The 19,497-nt window shown below is 35.6% G+C and overlaps 1 protein-coding gene and 1 long non-coding RNA gene across 2 annotated transcripts in view; one reads left to right on the forward strand and one right to left on the reverse strand.

The window, feature by feature from the left end:
* On the reverse strand, positions 1-17,695 carry LOC135685526 (cytochrome b5 reductase 4). The gene is made up of 16 exons (XM_065201504.2): positions 17,090-17,695; positions 16,281-16,381; positions 12,511-12,586; positions 12,138-12,203; positions 10,688-10,730; positions 10,165-10,222; positions 9,149-9,245; positions 8,040-8,069; positions 7,125-7,253; positions 5,621-5,761; positions 4,641-4,793; positions 3,674-3,766; positions 2,608-2,665; positions 1,983-2,072; positions 1,459-1,632; positions 1-1,010 (listed from the first exon to the last, which is right to left on the reverse strand). Exons 1-16 carry the CDS (start codon positions 17,301-17,303, stop codon positions 956-958), a joined length of 1,578 nt encoding a protein of 525 aa, XP_065057576.2. The 5' UTR covers positions 17,304-17,695; the 3' UTR covers positions 1-955.
* LOC135685529 (uncharacterized) overlaps positions 2,656-19,497 on the forward strand; it is a 25,606-nt gene continuing 8,764 nt past the window's right edge. The window contains exon 1 of the long non-coding RNA XR_010516014.2: positions 2,656-2,707. This is a non-coding gene — a long non-coding RNA (uncharacterized LOC135685529). The remainder of the gene's footprint in view (positions 2,708-19,497) is intronic.

The raw sequence follows: 19,497 nt of genomic DNA on the forward strand, positions 1-19,497 counted from the left end.
TCCGTAAAAAAAGCGGATGTGTTGTTTGCAATTTACAAGGGTACATATATGATATATTACACTTGTTACCTCCAAACAAGTAAGTAAATCTGATAAAACTTAAACAAACTCAATGAATTGTGTTCGTAGAATGCTGTTCTAGACTAATGAGCTTCCTCTTAAATGGAGGGGTGGGGGATGTCGTCAAAACAATCAAGAATTCTGTAAAACGAGAGGGTCATAATTATGCGTTTAAATAAGGTTAAAAATGATAGACTGTGAAGACAATCTTCCCAATACAACCAAAAATTTCTTAAACCTTCTAGAAGTCAAGCATAATTTGTCCATGATTAACAATACGCTCATTTTTATTTAAGAAACTGGCTATAAGAATCGAGTAAAGAACATTTGTAAAAATGCAAGTAACTTAGCAGTACTCAGTACTCATGCAGTACTCAAAGAAAAAATATAAAAAAAATTGAATTTGAAAAAAACTTTAAAATTTTGTGATTTCCAATCAATATAATGTCTGGTTGCCACAAAACATTTCTCATAAACAAATTCTTCTTAAGTATCAGTAAGTACTTTTTACAACTAACTAGAAAAATATCTTGTTACCTGTAGTGAAATAAAACACCCAAGTAAAATATAAAACTCCGAATAATAAAAACAAAGACATTAGAATTAAGAAACAATGAGTGCTGAAAATTGCGTAAGCATTGAGAAACTGGAGCTTTTAATGTCAGCTATTGTTTCTTGTAAAAAATGAGCGTATGTACTGCAAAAAGAAGATTGTAGTAAGCTCTTAGGAGCTGAGAAACAAAGGGAAATTAAGAAGATGCTCTCGATTATCAGACAGCCAGGAGATCACTGCCCAGTTCCCCTTTGACAGTCACAGCGAATACACAGCAAGGAAGTTTGCGATAACCAGAAATACTTCTACATCTTTCGTCATGATCCTCGGAACGTTTGAAATCTAACCAAGGAAGCTATGGATCATTGTCTCTGTGTATTTCAGTTCAAGAAGGTGACTAGAAGGGAGAAAAATAAAGGACAACTTGGTACAAGCATACAAAAAAATAGTCTAACATTAAAGAAAAGATCTATCATTTTTCCATCATTTTTCCGTTGTAAATAAATGGCATATTTAGTATTCCCGATTAACACGAGATTGGCTTCTTGAGCAGCGCAATACTAATAGCAAAAAGAGTTGCCCAAAACCAATTCAACGATTATTCTGATGTAAAGAAAACGCGACAAAGAAAAGATAAAGATACAAAGATGCATGTCAGGATAAAGCTCTCACTGCTAACTTTTTAAAAAATTTATATACCCAAACCACAATAATAAATGGTTTCTTAAGCCTGTTTGAAACCAGTTAGCAGTAAGTTCTCGTGACAGGCTACTGCATTTCATTGCATTCACACTGAGTCCTTTCAAGCAGGACATCACCACAGAATAGCGCACAATTCCACTAACCTTTTCATCAACATCGTGAAATCATCTGAACCACAAATACAAACAAGGAGGTCTTCTTCCACATCGGACTTCTGGATATTGCCAAGAAAATCCATTAATACATCCTTTGCTATTCTACCTCTAAGACCAGCCCATTCATTTGACGGCCTACTAAGTATGTATTTTACGTGAAATCTAGGAAAAAATGAAATGGATATCTTTTTATAATTTCACGTATCATCTTTCTTTTAAAATTTACAGTGTACTCCTGTAACTTCTCCCATTGCCGATTACCTGGGTCAGTAACTAAAAACAAACGGAACAATGAACATTTTAATGAGACATATTCTTGGTTTTTAAAAGCTTTGCCTAGTCCACCAACAATATTGTACTACGATTATCACCACTCTGCATATTTCGGTATACCCTCTTCTTTAATCATGATTCGGTGCATTTTATTGGAAGATGTTCTTTGAAGAAGCTCATAAAATTGAGTAAGAATATTTACCATGTGGGTTACGCGTAGCTAAAATGGTATAACTGACCTATCATTGTGATTCGAAGCCACCCACTCCAACTCATTCCGCCATAAAATGTCTGACTCGTGACGATTTGCAAATAATAAATATCCATTTCTGAAAAGCAAACAATCCAGGTTTAAATTAAAGTATCTGCTGACAGAGTGGTCAGAAATAACGATACTAAACAAGCTACAAAAACCAAAACAAAAGCAACAACAACGATGATGATGGAGTTTCAAATCCTGCCCAAACTGATTCAATTTTACTCCAACTGCCCTCTCTATAACATTTTAGCATACCGTAAGTCATCGAATAAGCCCCTCCTTCGAGCATGCCCCACCCTGAAGTAATTCTATGAAATAGGCCCCACCCTCGAATAAGCCCTCATGAGCTGAGGTATAGCCTCTTTAGCAATAGGTTTATCCCAAAAAATCTGCACTTTTAAGTCAACTGACCCTTTACCCTGGTAAAATTTTTGGCTGCTGCTAAATAAGCCTCTATCTTTGAATAAACCCCTTCGAATAAGCCCCCATCCTAAAATATTTTTCAAAATAAGCCCCGGGGGTCTTATTCGAGGAATAATGATATTTTTATTTATACTGCTTGTTTCTAGAGATGCATTTTTCATACCTAACCGATATGGTCTTACCTGTCTACACTTTTGTCGTGTATAATAAAATCTATAATTCTGATCATAGGAGTGAGTCCTGCAAGAACAAGTGAGATAGAGTGTCAACACACCGTATAGGGTGAGTATATTCTTTACTAAAAACTAGTTTAATGTTTAATTTAAATTACATCATACGTTACATTATGCAAAAAAAAATTTTCTACGTAAAGCAAAGACAACTGAAAACGGCAATGGTCAACAACAGCTCATTTGACTCTGCATGCAGTGGCGTAGTCAAGCTGGGAAGACTGAAGAGCGTGGGGAAAATTTTTGCGACCAAGCTCTTTGGGATACAAGAACACGACCCTTTTTGAAAATTGCTTGAATAAGCAACGCCATTGGCAGGTGCCCCATTTGCCCCCTCTCTACGCTTGTCTTCGCTGGCTTTCATATTGTGAGGTGTTTGAATAGCATTGACAAAGGTCAAAACTTTTAACGAGCTTTCTGACTGAAATCATATTTGAATGATGGCAAGCTTTACATCCATGCCAGCATCGTTAACGTGTTTATTGTGGCTCTGTAGGAACTGGAAAAGCAATGGCTGTTGTTTAAAGTGAATGGTTCTTTCTACAATGCTTCAAAGTTGTTTGAAGGTTAGCTGCCATTTTGAAAATACTCATGTTTAGGCTAAACAGTTTAGCCTTACCAAAAACATTTTATTGTCCTACAAAGGTTCGGTAGATGATATTGTCGTGCCTTGCAAAAAAGTTGTTATGCTAGGTAGTAGAATTATAAGTTGGCAAACTACAGTTGTTAGAAAACAAAACATAACAAGAAACATCGATACTTTCAGATATGTAAAATTATGCAAATGAAAATTACCTACTTGAAACATAATGAGCCCATGGTGGAAATATCAATTAAACATTTTGAGTATCACTGAGTAAACATGAAATCAAATTCCCTTGGTGGTGTATAGGCAACTTTTTTCGTTTTTACCTTACTAATGCGCTTGCATGTTACCGTTTTCATGATACCAATTCAATAGCCTCATACTTATTAACTTAAAAACAGCATTGTGTAATGAGAACCACGGTATACAGACCTGTACCAGCAGCAATCATAAAAATTTGCTTTGCCATTTTTAATCTTGAGAGCGTGAAGGTACCAATAGGATCGCTTACTGACACCGTATCGCCTATAACAAGAAAATTAAAAAATATCGCGAAAATATATCACTAGGCAATATATCATATCAATTTATGCCCTAGGTTTTTGAATAACTTTTCCAAACTTCGATGTACTACTTCTCTCATTGAATTACTTTTGAGTTAGGATTCGGGTTTACCGCCATAATTATGGTCCAAATATAATTTTTTCTTATCATTGGTACTTGTGTCCTGGATTTTGGGACGGTACAAAGTTTGAAAACTTGAAAAAGATTCTACTGCGAAAATCCTTATGGGTGAATCTTTTCACATTCAACGGCTTACCAAGGTCAAATCCCTTACAGAATTTTCAATGGACATTTTTAAATCGTCTTGAATTGTCATTATTCGGGAAAAACAGTTTGCTTCGGGAAGAACAGATTACTGGCAAATTAAAAAAACAAGATCAATTTCGAAATATGACCAATAATAAAATGCTGAACAAGGGAAAGCGTGGGAGAAATATATTGACATATTGTTAGAAATAATTTTATAGTCGTTTTGGCAGAGATGGGCGTTTTTATAGAAGTTATATTTTGTACATAACCCGTATTTTCTCTAGTAAAACAGTCGGATACTACTTAAGTACATCCATGATTACATAGCATGAAATCAATAATGAAAAAGTATGTTTGAAGCTCTGGGTTCGGAAAGATATAACAGATAGGACCTAAAGAATGATTGCTAGCAATGAGCCATTGCGCTGCATAGGCATCCCATAATGCATTTTCAGATAGCCTTAAATCAATTTAGGTCGATCCGTAGAAGTTTACCGCCATTGTTTGTATCGTCGCCTGGACGATTTGCCACGCACGCAAAGACTCGTTGTTAGCTATGAGTCTTTAAAACATGGTAAAGTCATACCAGTTAATAGCTTGTCTAAGACAGGAGTTAAGGCACCATCTTCATAATTTTTTATCATTAAATGCAGATAGGCATGTGTGTCTTCTTCGCAACGAGAGCTTTCTTCCTTGAGTGTTTCGAGGGCTACTGTGTAATTCTTACCAACCAGCAAACCTTGAAAAAGCAAATCACTGATAACTTATTTATTTCACTAAATATTCAATGAATTCCCAGCAACGTATGATATCAACAACTTAAATAACGAATGGCTCCTACAAAAATAATTTGAAGTTGAAACAATCAAGTGTTGAAATGTCGATTGAATAAATTGAATCCTAGGCAGTTAAAGCTCTTGCTTGCCGACTTCAAGATCTTTTTGTTGCAAACCAGTACAATTCTCGCTTTTTATATAAATGGCTTGCCTTTATGCATATGGATCTGGCAGACTTCGAGTTTTTCTCTGCAAATCTTCTCTGATAGAATCCATTCCTTCTTATGCACCTTACACATTCTTCATCGGCATCTTTGGAAAAGTCCACTTAGGGGTAAATAATAATTTGAAATGGGAGTCTTCCAGGGTTTTCTGGACGTGGCAGTAAAGAAACTTTGCTTCGCGTGTCAATCACAGACCCAGTTCACGTGCACCTGTTTATACACTGACCTATGTCTGCTCCTGGGTATGTTATATATAGCTTAGCAAAAACCCCTAGATAGGAAACTATCAAAACATTTCACACTATATTCAAGAATGAAACACCACAGTTTTTGGTTTATATAACTCCAAGAAACTGATATTTGAAGAAAAACGAAAGAGGTAGGATAGATCCACAGATAGCTACAATTATTGAATCATTTTCACATAATTTTTAATTTTTTCGTAAAAAGGGTTTCTGTACATACACAAATATTCACGTCGAATATAGAAATCGTTTTATGTCAAATTTAATGTATAAAAAATTTTAGTATAAAGAATGTAAAAAATGACTGTGCTTGACTAGTACCTTCCACGTCAGCTTCCAAAATCACGTGATGCCCAATTGGTGCGTGGTAATAGACTCGATCAGGAAGCCGTATAGAAAACAATTTTGTGTTTGACGTCACTTGGGAGATGGCAGCAACGGTACATGGACGCTTGATTAAATCTAAAAGAGCCAAAAAGTGACAAGGGATGAAAGAAGAAGAAACTGGCTTCATTAAACTAAGCGATGCATAGGGACTGAGATACGCATTTCTTGCAGCGAGAAACTAAAATAAATAGTGGTAGCATTTAACGTGGTTAACTAACAGAAGAAATCTAGGAAGGAGTTGACAGAAGTGATTTTTGATCTAAGGCCCTCGAGTTTGTTATCAAACTTGTTAGGCTGCATCAAGAGTTCTTATCAAGCCGTACAGAAAAAGATGAAGGAATACGATAAAGACAGATGCAGGTTGAAAAACCTCTTGAAACAACAATGACGTCGAAACTCTGTGCAATAAGCCATATCTCGAGAAACAGAAAGCACACCAGCTCGAAATAAACATCTAAATTTTTCACCTGCCACCTAGTTTCAATAGGATAAGGGAGTTTATTGCAATGACCGATTCTTAATGCCGAAAGATGTATCTTTTTAAAGAAAGTTTTTCCAAAAGCAGCTGTTGCGTATTATAATCGTTATCAATATTTATTCTAAACGCCATTTTAAAACACATAATCCGAATATAGAGAGTAAGATAGAAAGCAAACTCTTCATAATATTACTTCTCTAAATGACCATATATTCTCAAATACTAATAAGCCTTGCAATAATAATGTGAATAAACATTAAAGGCAGGTTTCAACTTGACTGGCCTTGGTCGAGCATGCGCAAAGTTTGACTTCCTCTTTCACTGCGAATCTGCGACTGTTCGCTGTGTAGTTCATCTCAGTTGAACTCTTAGCGATTGGTTGTGTTTGCCAATTCCCTGATTCGTTGATTCGCTTTCGCCAAAGACGCACGAACAGGGAGGCTTAAGTGGAAACCAGCATACTGAGCATATACACGGAAACGATCCGATAGGAAAATTCATCGTTTTTCTTTCGAGGCGTATAACACATAAAATGAAGCATTTCTTTCTGCTCGACTGTACGAGGGTTTAATGAAATATTTAGAATAAATAAAGAGCAAATAGAAAATCGACAATAGATCCAGCCGTTATAAAAAAGTGACATAAACCCTGCTGTGTGCCAAGCAAAAGAAAGTAGAACTCGAACTTTCCGGCCGAAGAGAGTTGAATCCATAATAAGGCTGGCTCCCCCCAGACTGTTAGTGAGAGAAAATAGCGAGTCCTCTGAGGAGTGAGTCACTAGAAGTTATGGGTTCAAAAAGCTTGAGAAAATACCGATTGAGCCGGGGGTAGCCTTAGTTCATGCTCCAGGGTAAAAATACTCATTTCCAAACAAGGGGTGGAGCTCACCCCAAACCTAAAATCCAGCATATTAAAAAATCAAAACATACAAAATTAAGCAAATAATTGAAGAATGCTCACTTCGATCTTTGTCATCACACAGCTGTCCATTACCATTCAGCTTCTGTCCAAGTGAATTCCATTTCAAACCAGTCTGAGATTTGCTTAGAATAACTTCCAATTTTCCACTTGAATTTGTGGGTGCTTTTACTGAATTAGATCGGACAAATCTTGCATGACTTATTAAAACTAATGAAAATTCTAACAAGGACGAAAAAATCAATGATCGGTAGCTAGATGATACTGACAACTTGCTATTTTCAATTTACATCCATCTAGCATACTTTGAAAAGCAAATACTTCAAGATGACAATAACCCACACTGAATGATGATTTTTATAACAAGACAGGGAGCAACCTATATGTCAGTTCTCAATGTAAGATCAAAGAAAGTTTACACACTGAATAGTGCCTGACGAAAAGGTATCAAGAATGCTACGCTTTTGCACTTCTGTGCTATCTTCAAACTCTGAGGTACCAAAGACCTGCCTAGTTTCTTTTTTATAAAAGCGTTTCTTGCTTACAGAGGCTTTTTACTTCAAAGAAGGTGGGGTTATACCGTAAATAATGTATTTATCAATTATTGAACAATGCGGACTTACTAACACATTTCAGACACAAATAACGTTTCTTTAATGAATTATTCAGCCATTTAGGCCTAATCTTTAATCGATTCAAACACTAGACTTCTGCAAGATAGGCATTTCAAAATGGTGCGCACACTGCTTAAATGAAAACACAAACAAAAGCACCCAAAAAACAGAAAATAGACTGCTGGTTTTTGTATTTAGTAAAAAAAACTATCCGACGTTTATAAAATGGAAAAAACGTATTTCAGTATGCCATGCTCCACTTTATCTTCAAATTTTGCGCTAACAAAAGTTACTTTATCCTAGAAACATATCTAACGAAATACAGAATTTCATTCAAAAATACCTTTTATATCACTGATTGCATTTTCCAACGCTGAAGAGGAAGAAAGATGATGTTACGTACATTCAATTGCATCCAACATTGCTAACAGGTGGCTTTCATATCTGATCGGGTTTCTGTTAAACTACATAAGAATCAGGAAATTTAAGCTCAGGCTGGCTGTTCTTATTTTCTCGAAAATCTGAGGCGGGATTGTTCTTAATTTGTTCTTAAATTATTATTCAAACAATCTTTTGGTGGTACAAAACTTGTAAATGGCTTTGAAAAAAAGCAAACATTTAGTAAACTAAAGCTTTTCGTCTGACACTCTTCAGAGTTTAAAACGTCAGAACATAGATAGAAAACTCTACGCTAAGAACGCTTTAGTTTACTAAATATTTGCTTTTTTAAATTATTATTGTACAAGCGGTGCAGTTGCTAGCTATAGAGCTCTAGGAAAATAAGTGATTAAAACATCCTTCTGTTCAAATCTCATTTGCTAACAAAGTGAGTAAAACATCCTTCATTTGCCTACAAGTTTGGAAATTCACCGAAAAAGCACCAATAGTTTGCAAAACTTCCTTGTTTTTGACATGAAATATTGTTCAAAATTACATTTTACAGTAGCTCAGCATCAGCTTCTTCTTAATTGGCTCGTGTTCTTATAAAATTGTTCGCATAAAAAAGTGTACGCCGGAGAAAAAACCACTCAGTGCCTGAGATGGTATGAAAATGAATCACTTCATAGTCTCTCTGTGGCACGGAACTGACATGTTCTGCTCTTGAACCTACCATTTTCTTATTCCTTTCAGCTTTAAATCAATTTGATCGTTGGGGATAAATGGCAGTTTCCTAGGACTTTGCACTTCTTGCTGGATATCGCCAAATCGGACCTTCTCAATCGATTCCATCAATACCTCGACGAAGATACTTTAACACATTCTACTAGCAACTTAATTTCGCTATCGTTCCAGCAAAACCTCCTTTTGGTTTCTTTTGAACAAAATCATATTTTTCAGCCCATTCTTATTTATTCCTAAATTTCCCAATAACTAGTTATGAAATATAAACTTCTTTTTGGTGGGGGTTAAGGTTTAGGAATTATTTGAGGAAAAACAATTTCAAATACATACCGATATGAATGTGATAAAACTTTTCAACAAAAAGGATTTTGCAGTCCAGATTTTTACCGTCGGAACAATCAATAACCAGGTCCTTTTCTGTTATGTCCTGCAACAAATTAATTTGAAAGTCGCGAATCAAATTGAAAGACTACTACAAGGTTCCGAATTCACTAGCCGTGTTTTTCTATCAAAGCATACAGAAATCTTCCGGTTTTTCACATAAAAAAAGCCACAGGAAAATTCTTCTAAAATATGTAGAAAGAGTGGGTTTTGGAAAACTCAACTTTCCATAAACACCCATTCTGTAGTTGAGACGAAAATGCAAAAAATTAAGGGCTTAAAACGGGGAACTTAGGCAAGGAAAAAATCCTTATTAGAATAATTTGGTAGCAAAAAGCAACAATAACGGGCAGACCATCGTTTGAATCAGGAGAATGCGAGGCACATACCGATTCTCATTGGTTGTAAATCTCTGGCCTGCCCAGGCCTTTAGAGCACGCCCCTTTTACGTCGTTTATGTCGAGATCTGTTAGCTATTATTGTAATAAATGGTGTAGTTGATGGAGAGAAACAGGGGGTAGAGCCTAACTGGTTGATGCAAGAAAGAGATTAAGTTCGAGATGATTTAAGAGAGAGCTTTCTTGGTCTGTTAGTAGCTCAAATTTCTTTTTCCTTAACTTGCCTTCAAGCAACAATTACTTCCGGAAATCTGTTCTGATGTAGTATAGGAAGGGGGAGGGTTTCTGTCGACTTGACCAAAAACCACAATCCGTAGATCCAGTAGATTAAAACTGCCACCAGTGTTAACTTTAAAAATAAAAAACTGGGTTTCCAAACAGCATCACTATCAACAATGGTATCTGAATATAAACACATAATCCAGTTTGTCCGTTTACATAGACCATAGAACCTTGTACCAAATTCCTATAGATGTCAGTTTTAAATGTATCAATCAAAGCAGAGATTAAAATGTGTCGATATCGTCAATACAATAAAATCAAATCCAAAAAACTAATAAGCCCTACCTTTGATTTGGTATAAATAACCAACGTTATAGTATTTTCATCTTGGTACCATTCATACCTTCCAATGGAGAATCGCATGCATTATCAATAAGCATGAAAATAAAAGAAGCATTCAAAGACTGTTATCTATATTTAACATCACGTGCATACGTTAGGCTCACTCTGATGAAATTAGCTAAAACTCAATTTTACAAATATCATTTGAAAATTATGCATCAAAAATACTTGTTTACTGGTACCTAGTGTAATTTCCGGGTTCTTAACAAAGCCAAATTATAGCTATGATTATGATGATCACGCCGTGTCATCCATATCCTGCTGGGGGGGGGGGGGGGGGGGGGTGGGGGTTCCGGTCCCCTCTAACCAGAGAACATTTATCGCTTTTCAGGTTCCATTTGGGTCACTTCTATCACTAACCCCCCCTCCCCCCCTAAACGTTTTGCATCCGCCACAACCATGTTTCTACTGGATAAAGATAAAAACAGTTTTTTTAAAGCTGCCAAAAATAGCAAAATTTGCATACCTTGGTATATTTCTTTTGTTGTTATCACTTTTTTCAGTGGCATCTAAACAAAAAAGGAACATTGTGTGTACTTTCAATAAAGCAAGGAATCTTGAATATAAGTGATAACCTTGAATTATCACAGACTGTCAAAAATAGAAACAATAAAAAATAAAGTCTATGACTGAAGTAAGGTAGAAGCAGTTTGAGTCTTTGACTGCTTGAGTGTTAAAGCTACTATATTTTTGTTAAGAGTTTCTCATCTTTGTGGGCTTGGGCAGAAGAAGTTGAAAAGCTTCTGAAAATGTACTTTCAATAAAATCAACCTTGCTGATTTAAAAGAAACAATCACTCGCATTTTATAATATTTTGCGTTCTAATCAAAAGAGCTTTTCACTGAAGATGAATAAAAGATTCTGGTCATTCAATAAAACGGACTGGGCAGAAACTATCAGCCTTGCAAGTTTCAAACAGTTTGCATTATTATTGTAAATTGGTCTCCATTATGACTCTTACTTTGAATTGGGAGTTATAAAAAGCGCTATTTATAGAGAAATTATACATCAAAAAAAGGAAAGTACATTCAAATTCACTCCTCTCCTCAACAGAATATTTTTCATTTTTAACAAATATGCAGACATTTGCAGTTTAAAATTATTTTTACTGCATATCCAGATATCTCCTGCTTGAATTTTCAATGTTGCTGGCATTTACAGAGGAACCTTTTTAAACCATCAATTACTACAATGGCAGGTGTATTCCTATGTTACCATGATACTTGCTATTTTTACATGCTTCTTGTTTACTGTAGTTTAGAAAAGTGACCTGACATAGCAATCTGTCTCAGTGTGATACTGATATAATGAGAAGTCAATATAAATGTTGGCTCTTCTCTTTCACTGCAACAAGCTGATCTAAATCAGAGCATCTGTCACCCCAAGAAAGTTCTCAAGCTATCTGTATTGGCTGATTGAATATGTAAATTTTCAAGTATAAGAAAACTCCACATAAACAACAAAACCTGAGGTAAAATTCTGACTTTATCTTTCATGTAAATATTCATTAACAAAAGGTGAAACAGGGCAGTCTTAAAAACTAGATAAACAATCCTTAGTAACAACTTTCAAGATATTGCAAGGAATTTAGTAAATGCATTTATGCCCATTAATAATAGAAGATTGATCAAGAGTAAAAAATAAAGAAAAAAATAAAAATAATGGGAGAAAAAAATAAAAGAACAGTATTATATTAACAGAAATTTATAATTTAACATTATTAGAGGACTTTGTCTATAATTAACGTTGGGAGATATAACAGCCTTTGAGGATGTTATCTTTTAGGCTTAAGATTTGTCATACATCTTTAAACATAAACATACCTTTGAATGAAAACAGAAGAATGAAGACCACCAGGGAAAGATAAATCTAGAGACTATCCAGTTAATTTATATGCATTGAAAATGCACAATTACCTTGAAGCAAAATGTCAGAAGCAGGTTTCAACAGTTTCTTGACCGAAAGTTCATAGTCTTTTTTTTCTAAAGAAAGATTATGCAAGATTAATAAACAATCAATATACTATCATGTTGCAGCTACAAAAGTTGAGATCTATAGAAAATTGAGTTCTATATTAACCTCTGTAGTTCATCTCAGGTGTTAATAAGGATTATCAATGAACTATTAAGAAAAAAGGTGTCATTGAATGCTATAATGAAATCACTCAATATAAAGGGAATAAAAAGATAAAAATAAATTTGTAAGAATGTATAACATTGATGAGATGTACAAAACAACCATGTATTCTAAAGCTTATACTAATAGAAATGTACTGTATAAGGAACATACTTGAAGCAACATTGTCTTCTATGGGACCAATGAAGCATTTGCTAAGCATTGACTCAATGTTCACCCATTTATGGACCTGTTGCAAAAATTTGAATTTCTGATTAGAGTCCTGTATGTGAAAGCAACAAAAGGCATTCGCCAAGAGATTCTGTAAGAACTTCTGCGAAGTATTTGAACTTCTGCAAAGTATCTGAACCATCTTGAGTCAATCAGCTAATAAGACATTCAGCCAGGCACGTTGAGAGAGGGGGTTAGAAGGGGCAAAAGGTTGGAAGCCCATGCTCCGATAGAGCCAGTAATAATGCAATAAGATCTATTCACAATGAACAAGCTACTGTTTCAGCTATTTATATGGAATCAACACCTGTAAGTTTACCGCAGAGAAAGACTATACCTACATGCCCTTGATTAATGTAAAGTGTTTTTGCACAATTTTGTTAAAATCCTTAAAAAACTTTTTCAACAATTGTAGCTAAAAAGGGCGTTTCCCTATTTCCCCGAGAGACTGAAGGGCATGGTCACAGATATTTTTTTGGGGGCCCAGTTTTGTAAATCACAGCTGGGCCCCAGCTGGCTGTCAATGGCCCTGCATTTAGCTCTTTACCTTCCATCACTGACTTACAGTCCATGATATACAGGGCAAAAGCACTGCCTGTTACAGGGAACTGCTTTTTGCTTGGCTATTTGTTCAAGCTTTTTAAAAATGTAGAGAATTTCTAGGAAAAAGTTGTTTGTCCAATGTTTGGAGCGGCCTGGCCATTAATAGAAGTTTTAGTAGTTGCCATGGTATCAAGTCTGTAGAGGTCTAGAGATGCATGCAAAAGGTCAGTAAAGCTGGTGTCAAAAGATAAAACTAGAAATAGCTCTTGCTAGTACTGCCTGCAAACAATTAGTTCCTTGATAATGATTGTTTTGAAAATTTAGGACAGGATATTCGAAGAAGACACCATCTTGGGTTTTCACAATTTTATAAAAACAGCTGCTCTAGTTGATGCTAAACTATTCTTTTTATCAAGAATTTTTGGTGTTCAGTTTGCCTTTGATTTAAGTCCAACGCCCTTTTGAAAATCATGAAGTTTTTCTAGGGTTTGACATTTATTTTTCGTTTTCGTGAAGCAAAGACGTATGAAAATGGACACGTGATAGAACGGGTACAGCTAAAATAGATTGCGATAGATGATTCGTACAGCGATGTACAGGCGATAATCACGACAATCATAACTTTTGCTCGTACGGTGTCTAGTTTTTGGGAGAAAGGTGTGGCATTCGACTGGTTTTGATTCCCAAAACTTCGAATCAAAACTTCCATCCATTGCGGAGAACCGAGCTGTGATGCAGCACCGTTTTCGTGCAAAAAAAACCGAAGGCCTTTAACAGAGTCTTGGCAGAGCAACGCTCCGAAGATAATTCCCTTCCGCACAAAGAGGTGGCGGTTAACGACCTCCTCGACAAAGCCGATTGATTGACAATAAAATTGATTGACAGTTGTCATGGCAGCAGAAAAGTGACAAAATCTGCTGAAAAAGTGCTGACATTATGAACTGAAGCTTCCATATGCTACTTATACGCGGGGCAGACTATAAGCCCTTCACTCGCGCGCGAGTTGCGGGCAATTACATTTGTAACAAATTAAAAATAATAGGATCATAGAGAGACTTTTGTTTGCACACCATGTGACTGATAAAAGGATTACTGCATGCAGAGAACATGACTGAAATGAGGGTGCATGCTAAGATCTTGTTGAGAACTCCAATACCCTGTAGACTGGCTGGGCATGTGGCAATGTTTGAACAATAATGTCACAGTAAATCCTAAAGGTAACGGCACAAAAGAAAGGGATATCTTTTTTCACACAAAATGTCTACTAGCCTATCCCTGAAAGATAAGTGTTTGCTGTTATTTGTAATTTTTTCTAACTAGCATCTTTAGGTAGTTTTTATGACATTGAGAAGCTATGCTTACTGAGCAGGTTCCTGACCCTTCCTCTCAATGTGACCACACCTCATGATTCCTACATCTGGAAGTGCAGAGAGAGCTGGCAAATCCCTTCACTCTTGGTGAAAGTTTGGTCATGTTAGGGACTCAAACCAGGCCTTTTCGTGAAAAAATTTCTCAAGGGCGACAAACTGCCTGCGTGGATCTGCTTTCGAGGTATTTGTCCAAGCATCACTATCTCTTAAACGAAACTTTCAAGGCCTGAGAGGAAATTAGGGTATTATCTTACCAGGACTGAATAACCTTTAATTTTCTAAATGGCCGATTACTGCCAGTTTGTAACCAAAATATTTGATGTAATGATATATAATGTCAACAATGAGGGAATGATGCTTTTTTATCAACAACTTGACCCTTTTTGCGAAGACGATCAATAGCCCACATCAATAATTTGGCGAGGGCCAGGGCAATCGCCTGCATGAAACAAAAAGGCCTGGACTCGAACCCATAACTCTAGGATCTGTAGTCCATGACCCTAGCCACTAGGCCATCCACGCACCTTTAAAAATTTGGATATTGTTTGATTTTATTTAAGTTTGGTCTGATAACACCAGGCATGCAGAAGATACAAAAAGTGCAATGAAAGTTTTTAAGGCAAGAAAGAGACCAACTTCAAACACCAATATTACAAAAATAAACCTAGAGTCTCATTATAATAAGAGATAGGTATCATCTACTTGTTTTAATATCAATCTCTTAAAAAGAAGCTTAAAGTCTTTTTTAAAAACCAAAGAAACAAATTCAAAAGGGATCATAGAGAATTTAATTTAAAAAATTTTTCAAAGCAAATTGACATTATCAAATAAATCTCCTTCAGAGCTTTCCTTGTGCTAACTCTAACCACAGAATTATAAAGCAATATTGATACAAAACAGGATTTTCTGATCTCATTTGACATTGGGACATTTGCATAAAATTGAAGAGCTTAGGAAATTTCAATTTTTATCTCATCTGATTTGCTTTGTATGAAAACCATTCTACTGTAACCAAAGGCATAGGAACTAGGGCTTCATGGGGTTTTAGGCCTGGAGGACCTTGGAAAACAAGTCTGACCAATCAGAAAGAGTTGAAAATTTCTAGATGAGAATAACACAAGGATTATCTGAAAAGCTATTTTGCATCGATGAATGCAATTTTTTATTCATGATACACTTACTGTTTGCTCAGAACAGTACAGAGAGTATTTCCATGCACAAAGAAGGGCCACATAATACAGATTGAGGGGGCTAAAATATTTTGGGGGAGGCTAAACATACTAAAATACCAAAATAAAGGAAATTTTTGTTTGGTTTCAGTCCCTTTTGGAAATTATTGGGGGCTAAAGCCCCCATAGACCCCTGCTTCTGTAGTCCCTGTGTTTTTAATCATGTTGGATCAACCCAAAGACTCTCATTGTTTGTAAATTTAAGTGGTGATATACATTGGCCAAAGTTAAAAGCATGACAATTCCCTGCAAAAAGTGCTAAAAGAAGCAAAATGCAGCAGAGGGTGTAGGAGGCGTTACATCCTAAAGAGTGAGAGGCAAAGACAACGCACTCGATACATTTTGTGTGCTCTTTAATTGCACTAAAAACTAACTCTCTAATTAATTACCAAATCTTATATATATGTTATCACGTGATGTGACATTGATTAATAGCTAACATGTGATATGAAATGTGATTGTATACACCTGTCGGGGGTAGTTATGCAATATAAAGTGCAGATGTCAGCTGCTGTGATGATTTTAAGAGTAACATAGATTTACTTTCTAAACTGATATAAGTAATGCTTACCTCATCAAAGAATTCAGTGCCATCTTGCCCTGCAGCTCGCATCAGCTCTGGAATACCTCCAGGATGAAACTCCATGTACGCTGTCACATTGTATACTTTTCCTTCAAATACAGAAGAAGAAAATATTGATTTAATCCTAGGACTGTTTTTTTATAGATCACAACTTTTTCATAGGATTTAACTTATACAAATTAAGATTGAAAAATATGCTGAAGTTGTTTCACAAATGCATTTAGAAAATAATTTGTTTGAATATTAAAAAGTTAATATTAAGCAACAAGAAGAGTGAAAGAAATTAAAATATGTAAATGAAAATTACATGTGAAAGTAAGGTACTATAGTAAAAGTAATAATGTAAAAGATATATAAGCAATATGTATATATAAAATATGTTTTCCAGTAAGGATCAAGCAGGTCTTCACAGGACATTTAATCATTGTGTATGTGTACTAGATACATTTTAAATTTAAACTTGAGATTTTTTTTGCTTGATATGATTTTTAATGCTGGTGAAAATTCCATAGCTTAATTCGTTGAAAATTATTTTTTTAGATTTTTTAAGTGGGTATATTGAAGAAAGTGCAAACCCGTTATTTTGGGGATTGTTTTGTGTTGTAGTAATGTAACATCTTTGATGCACAAAAACTCGTGTTCAAGAGCACTATGTCTTTCTCATTGCTAAATATGAACTAAATTTAGCAGTTTCTAGTTTGTAGATTTATAAAAACTGAATTAAAAGCAAAAAATAAAAATAAAACTTTGAAAACAATATATGTTTTTGTGACACAATCACGTCAAAAAGATCCTACCTCTTAATAACATCCAGCAGTCATCAACTTTGTTATGCTTCTTCAATTCTTCCATTGTAACTTCCTTGATAACCCCAGAGAAGCCTTGTAAGTCCTGACCACTGGCACCAAGTCTTATCCAGTCCATTAAACTCCTGCCCGGTTGCAAGGCGACTTTAGGCCGCTGACCAGCAACCGGGCCAACTGATTTCTTGTTTATGCCTGATCCAAGCATTTCTAAAGACTCGCTTCTATATTCCACATGATTATTTTGGGTTTCGTCTTGATTATCTCGAATAAGTTTCGAGTAGTCTTCGGCTGACTTGTGGTTCGCTGGGTTCGCTGAATTGATCAGCAACGGGGAGCTCTTACCGCAACCCAGGTTGACAGTGTTGTACTAGCAACAAGCCTCGTTATGCATCGGATTCTGGTGACTGATCAACCAAGAAAAACAAGAAACTTTGATCATACCGAACTCTATACGTACTGTTAACTTATCTTTATGACTGTTACTTGCGGGTGGAGGCAGCGGCCGATCACCTCGCCATCACTCAAATAATAAGCCTGATTAGAGTATCCGTGTACCGTGTATTTAAATCAAATCCATCGCAAACTACCCGCAACAACATATGCACCTGCTGAGAGAATAATCATCATAACTTGAAATTTTTGTCACCTTCAATGAAGCCTGCGCCGCAGAACTTATCCTCCAATCTTCAATCTTCAATCGTTTACTCCTAAAGGCTTTACAACCAATCTGGAGCATTTACTCAAGGAGCAATAAAAAAAGAAGGAAAATGAACTCAGAAGTAGGATTAATACCATTTCCACCCAGCGCTCCAGGTTGTTGATTTCTACAAAATGTTGCATTTGGTTTTGGTTCAACAAATCCAAGCAAAATGTGTAGGTAAGCAGGTTTGGCTATTGCCAGAGTGGAAGCGGTGTTAATCACAAATAAGGGATAACAAAAGGCCAACAAAAGAGTAAAAGTTGTCTCTAATAAGTCTATACTAGGGTTCCAAAGATAAGCCTTCGATCTAAGCATGTTGTGGCGTTTTATACTCTGAAAGTGTCAGACGGAAAGCTTAAGTTTAGCTCAAGATGTTTGCTTTTTTCAAAGCCATTTTAAATTCTGCATCACAAAAAGATAGTTATATATTATATTAATGCTTAATATTTATCGATAGCATATAATGAATGGGTCCTTGGCTAACTCAGAGGCTTAACGGGCTAAAGTTACCTTTAGTTCAAAGACAAGGGGCGATAACATTTTAGGTCCCCAAACAAAAATAATTTTTTATGTTGTTTTACTTTGAAACTGGTATGTGATGAACGAGCTGAAGGGTCCTCAAGCTTTGACGAGATCTCAGTCTAAACGAATGAAGAGAAAGTTGATTGCATCTTATGCTTCGTATTAGCGTAAGCATTTAGTAGCTCTTGTATGAAAAGATTTGGATTTCAGGCAAAAAGGTTTTGTAAATAGCATGTATCCTACTTTCTGAAATTTCCATGTAAGTTCGATAAACTAGAAGAATTAATTCATTTGTATAAATTTCATTCAATTAAGGTCATTTTGACTAGACAATAGAATAAAAAAAATTCTGTTTTTTATAGCATTGTTTGATGCTATTTTATTTCGTACCTGTCTCGACAGAAAAATTTTTATTGAAAAAGCAATAATTGGTGATTTTGATCTGTGAGTGAAAAAGTTTTTACAATAAGATGAAAAGAGGAAGCTTGGATACCTAAAAGTATTTCTATTGAATATTGTGGGTAAAAGAGATACAATGCGAATCGTTTGGTAAATGATAAAGATAATTAAAAGTTTTATTTGGTAACCATGGATTTGCAATGTGATAACGTAATATTGTTATTTTGTCAAATTTTGGCAACATAACCTTAAAGGAGCAATCGATATACTTATATTAAAATGGTCACACTTCCTTATCTTTTTCACGAATGTGGATTTCGTCCTGACAAAATTTAGCTGGCATAGCGGGAAAATTCTAAACCATAGCGGGAAAATTCTAAACCAAACAATTGATCTTACGGTCAGCTTTACAGATACAAAAGAAGAAAAAACCGGAAAACTTCACGAAGTTGTAAAATCATGCACACACTGTCAGTATCCTATAGCTTGTGAGTCTAGTGCAAAAGCTTATGAAGTTTTCAAGGATGAGAAAATCCAAGAGATGGCGGCAAAAAGACAACGAATGCACCTCTTTGGAGACCCCCTGCAGCTTAAGGGGAGGGGGAAATGTGACTTTTTAAAATTCAAATAAAACAGGCCAAACCAAAATGACATATTTGTTGCACCCTATTCACATGTTTGTCTCCCCCTTTCCGCATCAGGTGCACATGTCCTAGACAATAAGTGTATAAAACATATTTCCAATTTAACAACATATATGCTTCACAAAATAAATCGC

This window comes from Rhopilema esculentum, chromosome 15, assembly GCF_057945365.1.
Source record: "Rhopilema esculentum isolate cy_ngs chromosome 15, ASM5794536v1, whole genome shotgun sequence".
Taxonomy (NCBI): Eukaryota; Metazoa; Cnidaria; class Scyphozoa; order Rhizostomeae; family Rhizostomatidae; genus Rhopilema; species Rhopilema esculentum.

What these genes read in the sequence shown, in the direction of transcription:
- LOC135685526 (XM_065201504.2), bottom strand. Translation starts at nt 17,303, where the DNA reads ATGCTTGGATCAGGCATAAACAAGAAATCAGTTGGCCCGGTTGCTGGT. An exon ending in GTGTGATGACAAAGATCGAA is followed by an intron (nt 5,762 to 7,124) that starts GTGAGCATTCTT and finishes TGGCTCTTTTAG; the next exon opens with ATTTAATCAAGCGTCCATGT. An exon ending in TTCACGATGTTGATGAAAAG is followed by an intron (nt 1,011 to 1,458) that starts GTTAGTGGAATT and finishes TCTCCCTTCTAG; the next exon opens with TCACCTTCTTGAACTGAAAT.